The following is a 14,513-nucleotide window of genomic DNA, read 5'->3' on the forward strand; positions in this document are numbered from 1 at the left end:
ATGAAAATATGTTGCAGTTATTAGATGTGATTTATTTTTTATTTATTTATTTACACTTCGTTGCAAATAAAAGAAACACAATACATAAAAATTATAAGGGATGCAACGGGCGGCCTTATTGCTGATAAGCGATCTCTTCCAGGCAACCCTTGTTAAAGAGAAAAACTAAAAAAAAATACTTTAGAAGTGTCAAGGGACACCCGGATGGAACGAAATTCCTTTCGATTAATTTATATGTTAATTGGTATCATAACAGTATGATAGATTTTCTCGACACCAATCTTACGACGAAAAAAAAACAATCACGAGGTGTTCCCAGGCGGTCACCCATCCAAGTACTGACCTCGCCCGACGTTGCTTAACTTCGGTGATCGGACGAGAACCGGTGTATTACAATAGCAAATAGCAAAAAAGTGTCGTGACTACTTTTCGTAAGAATTTATTCCGTCTAGCCCCCTTTCAGAACGCGCGATAAGGAACTTCGTTCCAAAAGAAGAAAGAAACATGATGCGATTTAGTAATAAATTTGTGAATAAAACAATAACTTATAACTTATATTCCTTTAATTTTTGTATCGATGGCAAATGGAGTGTGTAGCCTCCCGGACTATGCCGCGCCTCCAGCTGAAAGAAGTCAGTTCCATTATTCATAAAAAGGTGAGATCAGAATCAATGTATATGTGTTTCAAATAAAACAGTTTAAAGACAATGTACTTAAACTAATGTTTGTGTTAGGGATAGAGATGTTAACGTAAAATTGTAAACACCATTAGATTGTATTTTCCATTATATATTGGCATATTTCGTTCAACCAATCAGCGCGCGAGGTGCGATCCGTTTCACAATTTGACGGTTTCACTTCGATAGATTACAATCTACCGAATAATAACAAGTTAAATTGTAAGCAGTTCGTTGAGGTTCACAATCTTTCGACAGTTTACAATCTCGCGAGATAGATTACAATCTAACTGTGTTTACAATTTTACGGTGACAGATACAACAAGCCGACGGGAGTTACAGTTTGCTACGTTGTTAAAGTTTTTAGGGGAAATATTACCTAGACCTAATACAAAAATAACTAATACATACATATTTCAATATCTCGAACAACATATCGAATTAACTTTAATTACTTTATTTTATTCTTTAGGTGGCATCACTGCCTACTAATTCCAGGTTTAGTAAACCTTTAAAAAAAAATGTGATCTTTACTTTTGTGTTTTTTACTGTTTGTGATGTAAATGGACGTAATTACCGCTCGCCGTAAAATCACTTTCAATGTGGACCGCCGCACTTAATAAAATGGATACATTCACTAAATGTTAAACTCGGATGTTTAGACTCGTATTGAAATTGAAAAATGTGCCTGGCCAAAAGGTTTGTCATACCTGACATGTCAAAAAATGATAGCTGTCAGAATTCTAGGGAATTGAAAATCAGAGGATAAGACAAGTAAGTTGTGAAGAGAAAAATCTATTTATGTCTACACTCAGTGCCCTGTAATCCTGCAATTACCTAGAGTTAAGCTACTCTGGATAGATCCTTTGAAAAAGCACTTACCAAAAGATCGCACCAATCTGTTTGAGTACTTTTAGTTTGTGGTCCTTCAAACAATTTACTTTTATCGAAGGCACTTGTATTTGTTGTAACTTCTTTATTTGGTAAAGGTGTAGGAGTTGCAGGAGGTAAAGCTTTACGATCTTGTACAATGTCCGTTTTACCGTCTTCTGCTGTGTCATTCTCTTTCTTGGGTATAACAATGTCATCAACTTTTTCGTTTCTGCTTTCATATGCCTTTCCATCTTCAGTATTTGATGCAGTGAGTCTGCAACTACACTCAATAAGTTTTATTAAGTAAAATCTCTTAAGAATTTCATTTTAGCTTTTGCTCGCTTATAACAAATAGTTTAAAAAAATATCTCAAAGTAAATTGAATGTTTTTCTTCTTTCATAGTATAGGGGGGCAAACCAGCCTACAGGACGCCCAAAGGCGAGCAACGCACCCACTAAAAATTGGTGTCTATGGGCTGCGATGACTGCCCTTTTTGGACTTCCCGCAAGCTCGTTTGCTCCCCTATTTTATATAAAAAAAGAGCAGTCATCTGACCAGCATTGCTAGTCTTTGAGATAGGAGTATACTCTATGTTTAAATAGGTGGAGGTCGTATCTCCAAGGAAAGACCCTGCAAAAGAAAGTATCTAGTGAAGTGGATCGAGGAAGCTATCAAGCTTTTTATTATTATTACTTTAAAAAAATATTGGTTGTTTGTAAAGTAGGTTTACGATCGAGATGTTTACGTGATAACGTCTTATTGGTGATATAAGTTTTTGGGAAGTAAGGAATTAATGAAGATAACAATTTTTTCAAATTTTAAATTACATCTATCGTTTTATTCACACTTTTGATGATAAATTTCGGGTGTAAAATGACTAGTTTACTTATTCGACTATGATATACATTTTTCTTCATACATTCACGGAATGACTAGCAGCGCTCGAGATGAGACGGGAGATCGGTCCGTCTCTCTCTCGTTATACCTGCGATCGCGCTCGTGAGGTTTTGGTGTGACACAAGTTTCTGAACATGTCACCCGACTAAAACGATTTTAAAGACGTTATCACGTCAAAAAATTCAGTGCATAAGGATGTAAGTAAATATTATTTACCTATCCACCTTAATAAGTCCTTGCGTCGGTACCAAAATGAAATAATCTTTATCTTTCTCATTCGCCAAGGCAAATATTTTATTATCCGTACGGTGACTGCTGCATGAACATCGAACAACCACAACTTTGGTATTATCGGGTTCTGTTTTTGACATAACCGGATCGATGTTTTCACGAACCTTCTCTTTCTGAACATCTAACATGGATTGTTCCGCTGATTTGATACTAAAACATTTCCTCAATTCCATGTTATTAATAGAATTTGATCGATTATGTACTTCGATATTTAGATTCAAGTTAAAAGTACACTCCTTTGTTTGCTGTAGTTTTTCATTAACGGAAACCCAACTTTTCTGAGTGCCTATATCTTTTGTTTTCATTACATTATCAACACTCTCATTTTGACCTAGTTTAATGAGAGTATTATCAATTGTATTGCTTTCAATTTTCATAGTTATATCATCATTAACATCTTTGTCGACGTCTACTATCATAGATTCCGTTTCACTCACAGGATTCTTGTATACGTTATTATTAGGTTTAATTTTACTAGCATGTTCATTTTTCTCCAGAATAACATCAAGTCCATTGTCACTAGAAACATTAGTATTCTTCGTAAGTTTTTTTGCTGACGCTGAAGATTCCGTTTCTAATATAGCGTCAATGATAGGTGTTTCACTAGGCGTTAGACCCTGTTTTATAACAGACTTATCAACAACACCTAAATTCTTTATCAAAGAACTATCTCTCTTTGTTGACGAGTCTGATAGTTTCCCTTTTCTTAGAATTGCTTTTGTTGTTAGAAGCTTTCGTCTTTCAACGGGGTCTTTTATTAGAGATGAACTTCTAGTTGATGGTTTCGTTGCTGTTAACGGCTTATGTTTTGTGGCTGAGCTGATCTTGCTGCATTTACCTGTTTCAGTCTGAAAGAAGGTTTGTGAACAGCTTGAGTAGCTAGGTTTGTTACGCCGATTCTATTAAATAACTTTTCTATAATAATTTAAGGTTCAACGGTTTATTCGCTTTATTTCCCGGCAAGACATAAAATTTAGAATTTGCCTATTCATTTTTACACGCTTTATTAATATAATAAGCTAATGCTTCACCTGTATGTATGTATGTATGTATGTAACCGACTCCTTCGGACTCGATTTTGACCCACTTTAAACGGACAGATTTAATTCAAACTTTGTACATTTATAAAGAATCAGCGACAATATAATAATTTCATAGGTTTATCTCGAAAAAACAATGAATTTTTTTTTAAGTCCACAAAGCAATACGATTAAATTGAGACAACACGTATTGCTGCTAGGACTAAAAAGTGGAAAATAAATATTGCTCGATAGACGAAAAATATGGCACAGAGCGCCCCACGCTTTTTCACAATAATACCAGTATTTTTTGTTCATTACCATTTTCAGCCTAAATTAGGAATTATTTTTCACTTTTTAGTTTGATGTGCTTTAAAAGCGTGTTTTATAGTTTTTTTAAACTATATTTATTTAAATATTCTACTTACTGTTGATACAGAATCATCCTTCACTGGTTTGTTAGTAGATGTAGTAATCTCTAAGTTTCCACTAACGTGGATTTTTTCTGAAATTCAAAGCTTAATAAATATTTTCGCCCAAACAAAAAAATAGAATTTGACGACTCATTGGTCTAGTGGTTGACCCCCTGACTGCGAATCCATGGGTCCCGGGTTCGATCCCCGGCTGAGACGTACATCGATGTGATGAGCATTTGGTGTTGTGCTTAGGTCTTGGGTGTTTAAATATGTATTTATATGTCTATCTATCTATAATATGTATGTATATCCGTTGCCTAGTACCCATAACACAAGCTTCACCAGCTTAGCATGGGACTCGATCAATTGGTGTGAATTGTCTTTAAAAAAAAAAAAAACTATTTTTAATAATGCCAAAGAAGTATAACTTTTTACGCGCGTACACGCACCCTTTTTTAAATATTAAATTGTCGTTTGTTTAATTTCAGTTTACTTTTTTAATCTAATCATGTATCTCATGCTTTCCGTTTCGTTTATTTTGTTTAACAATCTGTGGCTTTGTATATTGTCTAAGTGATTTCTTTTATAATAGGTATATGATAAAAGAAACTCAAATGTGTTGCTGAAATATGTATTTTAAGAGTCAACATTTACAGTTTGTTATTTTACTTGAAAACACTTTCTTTTATAATTCAATTTATATATATAACTAGCTGACCGTGCAAACGTCGTTTTGCCATGTATATCATTTATAATAAAAAAATAGGGGTTGATCGTAGAGGGGTGAAAGTTAGGGGTTGTATGTATTTTTTAATGCTGTATCATAAGAAAATAAAAACAGACAAAATATCTAAAAATAAAAAATAAAAAAATGTAGGGTTGGACTACCCTTAACATTTAGGGGGATGAAAAATAGATGTTGTCCGATTCTCAGACATACCCAATATGCACACAATTTCATTAGAATCGGTCGAGCCGTTTCGGAGGAGTTTAACCACAAACACCGCGACACGAGAATTTCATATATTACATTAAAAAATTTCTAACAAATAAAAACTTAAATGACAAGCCAAAACTAGCGTCTTTTCCACAGACTAACAAACATCTGTTAACACATAATAGATAATTGATAATAAGAAATATAATTATTTATTTACATGTATATGTGAAGATATAAGATTACTTTTTAATAAATAAAATGCAACATACCATGCATTGGGTTCCTGATGCCACTCAATATCTTCCCTTGTCTCTTTTCCCAAGATCTATAACATAAAAAAAGAAAAAAAAAAGTGTGTGTACTTATGTACACGCGTTAGAAGTTATACTTCTTTGGCGTATGGAAAAAAAATAACTAAAATGCAGTAGTGATTAACGATAAATATTAAAATTGATCAATAAAATTATCATTACTAAATACTATAACCGTCGTATATGAAATTGATTTAATAAAAACACCAAAATAATATTTATTTATTCACACTGTTTAATGTACTGTTACGAAAAACGTGTTCTATAAAAATACTAGAAAATACAACTTGAACATAGTTATTATCGATTTTCGTGCCACCTAGAACTAACTTCATTCTGTTAATTTTGTGTCACGGTGCGCGCGCATCGTAAAATTTCACTCTCATTTTTCATAACGCGCCTAAAGAAGTATAACTTCAAAAAATGTGTTTATTCATTTGACAACAATTCATTACAATGTTTAAGATTTGGGAACCCTTTTAAGTAAGAAATACCTGTGTCAGGGTTCCCAGCTCTTCCATAACAAACTTAATTATAAAATCCTTAATATCTTAATATATATAAATTACGTGTCACGTTGTTTGTCCGCTATGGACTCCCTAAACTACTGAACCGATTTCAATCAAATTTGCACACCGTGTGCGGTTTGATCTAACTTAAAAGATAGAATAGCTTACATCTTAATTAATACCCGCAATACTATTTTATTGTTAATTTTTTGTTAATTATTTGATAGTCACAATTCTAACAGATGGCGCTGTGTTGAAAGTGCCAACGTTTCACATAAGCTACAATTTAATAACATTACCACCAAAAAAGCATGGTCCCCATGACTGGTATTCTCCTACCGTTTCCCTTGAATAGTTTACTACTATGTAATATAACAAAAACCTTAGCCACAGCAACGCTTGGCCGGTCTGCTAGTACAATATAAAATACTAGCTGACCCGGCAAACGTTGTTTTGCCATATGTATATTATTTCTAGGAAACATTTTTTTAGTTGAATAAAATTAACTATCTACTATACTAAAAAATAGGGGTTGATCGTAGAGGGGTGAAAATGTAGGGTTTTATGTATTTTTAATGCAACATAATAAAAAAAATTTTTTTTTGGTGGATACTTCTTATCACTTAGGGGTTTGAAAGATAGATAGTAGCCGATTCTTAGACATACTAAATATGCATAAAAAAATTCATCAGAATTGGTCGAGCCGTTTCTGAGGAGTATGGGAACGAACATTGTGACACGAGAATTTTATATTCATACTAGCTGACCCGGCAAACATCGTTTTGCCATGTAAGTATATTATATTTTCTAGGAAACATTTTTCGAGTTCAATAAAAATATAGACTATCAATAAAAAAGGGGTTGATTGTAGAGGGATGAAAACTAAGGGTTGTATGTATTTTTGTTTGATGTATCATTAAAAAAAATTTCGTCCAAAAAATAAAAATAAAATGTTAGGGGTGGACAACCCTTATCACTTCGGGGTTTGAAAGATAGATAGTAGGCGATTCTTAGACATACTGAATATACATATAAAAAATTCATGAGAATTGGTCGAGCCGTTTCGGAGGAGTATGGGAACGAACATTGTGACACGAGAATTTTATATAAATACTAGCTGACCCGGCAAACATCGTTTTGCCATGTAAGTATATTATTTCTAGGAAACATTTTTCGAGTTCAATAAAAATATAGAGTATCAATAAAAAAAATAGGGGTTGATTGTAGAGGGGTGAAAATTAAGGGTTGTATGTATTTTTGTTTGATGTATCATAAAAAAAAAAAATTCGTCCAAAAAATAAAAATAATATGTTAGGGGTGGACAACCCTTATCACTTAGGTGTTTGAAAGATAGATAGTAGCCGATTCTCAGACTTACTAAATATGCAAAAATTTCATGAGAATGGTCGAGCCGTTTTGAACGTATGGGAACGAACATTGTGACACGAGAATTTTATATACATATTAGATATACATGATTTATATATTGTTAACTTTAACTTATTACGACTCCCGTATGTCAAACACGTATTAAGGCCGATTTACATTATCTTAGTGTTTAGGAGAGTGCTTTAGGATAGTACTTTAGTTGAAACATGTAAACGCTACTTGCTTTAGTAAACGCTACGCTAAAGAACTTGCATTTCAAGTTGTACTAAAGCACTCTCCTAAACACTAAGATAATGTAAATCGGCCTTTAAATTAGATTTAAGAGTGATTCATACCTCGAAGCCTTCAGCAGATACTTATCATATCCAGACTGTATGAAAGGGTCTGGCGGCGAGACAGCTACATACGCGGCATCATTATGTAGCTCCAATGGTCCCTCCACTCTTCTTCCTTCTATTGTGTATAGCTCTATCTTTGAATGTCTATGGAAAAACAAAAAAAGGCGAAAAAGATCAGCTGAGAGTTGTATGCCAGTTCTTCTAGCTAATAATAATAATATTTATTATTAATCAGACAAATACAGTCCATTGATTGATTAGTAAGTTAGTTTCTTAAGATCTATGTTAGTAGAATTAGTAAAAATAAGAAAAAAAAAGTATTTAAACAAAAACTATCAGGTACAAAGCCCTGCGGAGATGTCGGAGCAGTGTCGTAAATAGGGGGACTCCATTCTCTCGACTATCATCCGTAAGATGTTGCTGGAGCTGCCCCGCACCCGGCGCACCAAAGACGCGCACCGCTTTCGCATAATGGGGAAAAAGCAAGCGAGGCAACCCCGGCAACCCCAGCAACCCCAGCAACACCCTAAATGCGTTATTATATTGCACCCGAAGCGAGTTGTATGTTTGTCGAGTGAAACTGGCCCATAGGCTGCACGTGTAGAAGTTAGTGCAATATGCTCTGAATAATGTGACTTTTACGTCATGAGAACAACGTACAAACCTACGAGCCAGCATATTTGCTCTCACCGACAACGCTCTTCGTTCTCTCTCTATATCGCCATTATCTTTGAGTTCGGTTAGAAGGTCGTGCCCAAGGTATTTAAACTTACTAACTCACTAACACATTTTGTAGTCTCCTCCTCCCTAACTCAAACACCATCACTTGGCTTTCTTGGCATTATAGATAAGACCATGGGATGCAGCATATTTTTCACAAATAGCTAATAATTTTCTTAACCCGCAGACAGAAGCGCTAAGCAGCACCATGTCATAATAGAAGAGGTGGTCGCCGAAACTGAAGCCTATTTTGACGCTTAATACAAGTTATAGTGACCAAAATCAAAGGTCCCGGCTGAATTTTATAGTATTAGGTACTGAACAATGTCATCGGCTGTTACGACTATCGGTTTTTACGACCAAATATGAGTGTCCCGTCGATGTCGTTGTCGATTTTGACTGTAGTACTATAAAAATGGTATTGAATATTTTTATGACCGCTATAATAGTTGTATCGCTCTCGAAAGCTACATTGAACTATATTGAATTATCAAATCAAAACATTTCTAGTTCAGCCCACCTAATTCTACGCTAGATTTGATAACTGCTAGTAATATACATTTAGAGTTACTTGACTCTTTTATTCTGTCTAAGGAAATCCTATGCAAATTGTCCGAAGAGAAGGCTATTTTATTTCAAAACGACTTAATGATATTTTCTCAAAAAAATATCTGGGGGCACGGCATGTCGAGCGATAAAGCGACACGGCCATACCATCCTTTTCTCGAAACAATTCAGGCCATTTTGGAGCTCGTATAACTTCGTCGTGGATAAAATTAGAAGCCTGATTTTACAGTTATCAAGTAAAGATTGAATAAACACGGTATATTCCATTCAATTTGAACCAGTGGTTTAATAATTATAAAGTCAAGTTTCTTAAATTTGTCAGTCACTGACTGACCGACCACCAAAACTCCAAAGCTTGTCTGCTTTTTTGGTAGTTTTGATTTAAATGAGAAGCTTCAAATTTAGAACAGGGCCTAGTGTACAAATCAAGGAAAAGCGAATGCCACGTCAATGTATTTATTTAAAACAGAAGATTTGTAATATTGATATGGTCACTATAAGATGTTGTTAGGTTATCTAATTATTTAATAACTTAGGACAGAAGGTCCCTTAACGACCTATCTGTTCGCCAATCTCCAAAAAAGTACATTGTTTCTTTCCATTTGCGCTTTGCCCTGTTCGTGGCTCAAAGTGCTCTCAGCTCTTCGACAGGCTGGTTGGTCGGCTGCGCGCAGCGGGTAGAGACCGTGTCTCCCCGCGCGCTGCAGCCCCCATAAAGGGCTATACAGCCAGCACCCGTACCGCTCTGTATTAGCAGGGCGCGAGTCACCCCCCACCACGTACGACAGGCTGGTTTGTAGAGCGTTGTGTGCGTGCTAGCTATTTGTATTTTTCACTTCCCTTTATCCGGGAATGGTGTCTACATGTGTTGGTGATTTGTCTATCTGTGTTTCACGTCCGTCTGTATAATGTTTTTGTGTTGCTTCCGAAAAAATTGTTTCAACAGAAATCAAACTGAGTTATTTTACGCATTTAAATAAGCAACTGGCCTTGCTATCTGCGAATACACTTTCTCATACACTAAAAAATAAATACAAACAACCCATAAATGATTTAACAACGACTATATTACTTACTAGCAATGGCCCGCGGTTTCACTGGCGTCGATACCGATCACGCGGTAGTTGAAAGGTAAAACATTCTTTATGTAGATATTAATAAGTTCTATAATACTATACAACATTATTTTGTTCTATCATCAATAGTTTCCACAGCGCACGCGATTTCAGATTGTTTATGGATAATTGTTACACACCTTTGGTTATATGATTGCAGTTTTATTAGGGATCATTATTTTTTTTGAAAATATAGCCTTTACAGTCAGTAAATGCAGCTTTCTAATGGTGAAAGAAGTTTTGTCATCGAAGCAGTAGTTTTTGTGTGAAAACATTACAAATATACATACAATTTAGTCTATACTAATATTATATTTTGTGTGTGTACACATACAATTATTATCAATGAGTCGCAGTTTTTATTCAAATACTTACAAAGAACCATACTGTGAATGTGCAAGGAAGCTTACTGTAGAATCCCAGAACTTTAAATCATCCGAACACAAGTGATACTTTCTCGGCGGTGAATACTGTTGTCCATTCGAAAAGATAAATATATCCATTGCATTCCAATCTCTAAGCTCGTCTGGCACTCTCGCTTCAACCATATTTAGAACTGTAAACGAAAATTTGTACTATTCAATCCAAATTATTCGAATAAATGCGGCAAACTGAAGTTGGTTGGTATATTGTCAAAGTATCTATGGCTAATGTCAGCCGTCACTCCACAGAATAGGATTGACATTGGAATACAGAACAACATACTCATAAACTTTTATTCTGTATTTTATACATACGTTTGGTGATTATGCATTTTGTCATTTTGTTTTTTTTTACCTTTATGGATCTGGCACGGTTTGTGCATTAGCCAGTGTCAAGTATAAGATTTTTATAATTCGTGCTTGGCTTAGAAATTCGACCGTGTCCTCCATGTACGGTTTAAGCCCGGTACGGCACAACCCTCCCAAAGGCCGAGAACCAATTTAAATTAAAACTTGCCCTCGAACCGGGAATCGAACCCGGTACCCCTCACCTAGCTGCCACTTAATAAGACCGCTAGGCTATGAGGCCCTTAAGTCATACGTTGTGGTCTAAAAAGATTTAAATTTAAATATGGAGTTTTCCTCGCTCAACGAATAAGTATCGCAATACAGCGAGGAAATGCTGCCAGCTTTTTAAATTTGTTTTAATTTCCATTTATTAATGTAATTGATCACATTTTGACAAAATGGAGTGCCAGTCTATCGCATTTGGACTTCTAATATTTCATAACTTGTGTCTAAATATATTTGTAACGAGCAACATAGAAGAAATAGCATATAGATTGAATTTTTTTCATTGAAATGAAAGATGATTTTGTTTTTTAGAAAGGTTTTACATTCATTAGTGACATTTTTTCTAGGGTATTATGTATGTATACAGGGTGGCCAAAAAGTCGTGGATCAAACGCAAATAGGGGATAGATGAGGTCATCAGCGGCAAAAAATTGTTCTACGGGAGGTCTCTAAGGTCAACCCCTGCAGAGTTATGATTTATTTTGGTTTTATATGAAAATTGACTTTTTTTTACTAATTCTTCTTAAAATTCGAAAATATCTACATCCTGTATCTTTCACATAATATCCACTAGATTGGTACTGATGAGTTCTTGCGTTAGACATACTATATATAGTTGTTTATTGAGTGTACTCAAGATAATATTAAGTGATACGATATAACATTTTTTCAAATCATAAATTTTTCTTTACTTTGGACCCCACTGTGAAAAAAAATTACTCCACCGAAAAGTGTCCCTGTACTACAAGTTTTGGCGCATTTAACAGGGATTCTGAAAAGGTATTACAAGTGGCCATGAGTCGCTGTAATATCTTTCTAGGAAGAATTACAAACAACGATTGTGAAATAATAATTGTATTAAAACAATTATTTCTCAATGGTTGTTTGTATGAAACAAAATATTTTACAATAAAATATGCTCAAAATTCCTGACTCTGACCATAATACTTAATCTGCACCGTCTAATCAAATTCCTACGTAACCCTCCAGCCATCTGTCCAATTTTTTGAATCTAGTCCAATTCACACAGTACTGGTCCCATGTAGGTAAATAATCTATCATAAGTCCGAATCGTTGTTGTTGTTTTTTCGTCCTAGAAAGATATTAGAGCGACTCATGGCCATGTGTAATACCTTTTCAAAATCCATATTAAATGCGCCAAAACTTGTAATACAGGGTCACTTTTCGGTAGAGTAATTTTATTTCACAGTGGGGTCCGAAGTAAACAAAAACTTTTGATTTGAAAAAAAAATATATCGTATAACTTAATATTATCTTCAATACACTCAATAAACAACTATAAATAGTATGTGTTAAGCAAGAACTCATCAGTACCAATCTAGTGGATATTATGAAAAAGATACAGGATGTAGATTTTATCGAATTTTAATAAGAATTAGTAAAAAAAAGTCAATTTTCTTATAAAACGCAAAATAAATCATAACTCTGCAGGGGTTGACCTTAGAGACCTCCCGTAGAACAATTTTTTGCCGCTGATGACCTCATCTATCCCCTATTTGCGTTTGATCCACGACTTTTTGGCCACCCTGTATATAAATGACTTCTATAAACCTGGAGTACAAATACGTATTTTATTAATTTAAAAAAGCGCCTAATTTTATTTTATTCGTGCAATAATGTAATCGTTTTCACTATCTCTATTGCCAATAGAGATTAAACTTTGTTTTTTTGTTACTTATTCATTAATTTTCGAGCAGTGTTGGCCTAGTGGCTTCAGCGTGCGACTCTCATCCCTAAGGTCGTAGCTTCGATCCCCGGCTGTGCACCAATGGACTTTCTTTCTATGTGCGCATTTAACATTCGCTCGAACGGTGAACTTGCCTTAGACCCAAAAAGTCTAAGGCGTGCGTCAGGAACTGAAGGCTACTTGCCTATTAGATTACCAAATGATCATGAAACAGATACAGAAATCTGAGGCCCAGACATTAATTTTACAATTAATTGCTTTAAAATGCGAGCATGAATACGACATCTTCGATACAAAGAGTCATGAGTTGTGGCGCGGTTGTGCTGCGACATCGCGGCCAACTCGATTGTGAGGCAGAATCATGGGTCTGGCGCCTTTTTAAGTTCTCATCTCATTTTCACACGTATATATCCTTTTTGTTACACATGTCAAGTACCAAACTCTTTATAACGAATTTCAAGCATTTTATTCGTAATAGAGAGGTTTCGTTATAGGAAGGGAAGACATAATGTGGTATTAGGTTAAACCAAATAAATTTAACTCATTTTACCTTATAGACAGTTCTTCGTTATAACCAATAACGTTATAGAGACATTACACTGTATCTGATTGTCTCATATTAATGTGTGATGTTTGAGAGCAAAAATAAAATATAATCTATATTTTTGCAAAACCAAAAACTTGGCGATTCAAAGAGTGAAGTAGAGTTTATAGTTTCTCTTATCTCTAGCCTGCTTTTTCTCTTCTGTTCTACGCTCTAAATGTAACGTCAAAAGCATTTTATTTGTTGCATTATATGGTTATATTAATGAACTCTATTACCTATATGAATAGATGATATTTTGATTGATTGATGTTACACCCTCTTTACACAAGCTAAGAAAACCAACAGGGTTTTAACGACCGTTAACAAACCAAGTAAAAGTATGAAAACGCAACTCATTTCCAACCAAAATCAATCATTTATCGACGATGGAAAATCAACTTTATTTTTATCTGAGTTAAAGTCTCAATTGGTTTTTTCCCTATTGTAAATACAAAAAAAACCAGTGCCAACATCAGGTCTGGGTTTCAGCATTTCGTAAAGATTTTAAAAAAAACGGCGGGCAACCGGCAAGAGGCCCATCTGCCCTGGGATTCTGTAACTCACTTTTCGAACTCACACAGCGGTTTTCGCATCGGCGGTCGCTCTCAAATCAGTCGTGAAGCAGTCATTTTATTATTTGGCATTCTGAAAAGGTGGGAGCTTGTAGTTTATTATTTATCAGAATGCCAAATCATAAAATAACTGCTTCACGACTGATTTGACAGCGACCGCCGATGCGAAAACCGCTGAATGAGTTCGAAAAGTGAGTTACAGAATCGCAAGGCTGATACCGCCGCTTATAGATACGCCTTAGATAACAGTCTATTTCTTTTGATTTATATCAAAAGTTATCAAAGATGTTTAACAAATAACTTAAAAAAACTTAAATAATTTAAAAATTCTTCCTTTGTTATAAATATATATTGTGATGAGCAATGAATGATGAATCTTAGGTCTTAGAACTTAGAATTTATTATAAATACACTAGCAAACTCGGCGAACTCCGTTTCCCCACCAGATGGCTTCGTTTATACGTTTGATGATCCTGCTTTACTGTTGAAATTTTCCTGAATTATATTTGTCACGGAGCCCGAGACCTTTCCAACGAATGCAAAACCGTGGAAATCGGTTCGTGCGTTCTGGAGTTATAGCGTCAGGAAG

At 34.9% G+C, this 14,513-nt stretch overlaps 1 protein-coding gene across 1 annotated transcript; it reads right to left on the minus strand.

The window, feature by feature from the left end:
• Positions 1 to 532: 532 nt before the first annotated feature.
• LOC125061852 lies at positions 533 to 10,773 on the minus strand. Its single transcript, XM_047667485.1, has 7 exons — positions 10,439 to 10,773; positions 7,659 to 7,805; positions 5,384 to 5,439; positions 4,187 to 4,263; positions 2,665 to 3,587; positions 1,560 to 1,830; positions 533 to 623 (listed from the first exon to the last, which is right to left on the minus strand). Exons 1-7 carry the CDS (start codon positions 10,609 to 10,611, stop codon positions 546 to 548), a joined length of 1,725 nt encoding a protein of 574 aa, XP_047523441.1. The 5' UTR covers positions 10,612 to 10,773; the 3' UTR covers positions 533 to 545.
• Between the last annotated feature and the right edge of the window lie 3,740 nt (positions 10,774 to 14,513).

Source organism: Pieris napi, chromosome 24, assembly GCF_905475465.1.
Source record: "Pieris napi chromosome 24, ilPieNapi1.2, whole genome shotgun sequence".
Lineage (NCBI taxonomy): Eukaryota > Metazoa > Arthropoda > Insecta > Lepidoptera > Pieridae > Pieris > Pieris napi.

Excerpts from the sequence above, each read along its gene's own strand:
- LOC125061852 (XM_047667485.1), bottom strand. The coding sequence starts at position 10,611 with ATGGTTGAAGCGAGAGTGCCAGACGAGCTTAGAGATTGGAATGCAATG. Across the intron at positions 5,440-7,658 it reads TATCTGCTGAAGGCTTCGAG|ATCTTGGGAAAAGAGACAAG; the intron begins GTATGAATCACT and ends TTTATGTTATAG. Across the intron at positions 624-1,559 it reads CAGATTGGTGCGATCTTTTG|CTGGAGGCGCGGCATAGTCC; the intron begins GTAAGTGCTTTT and ends GACTTCTTTCAG.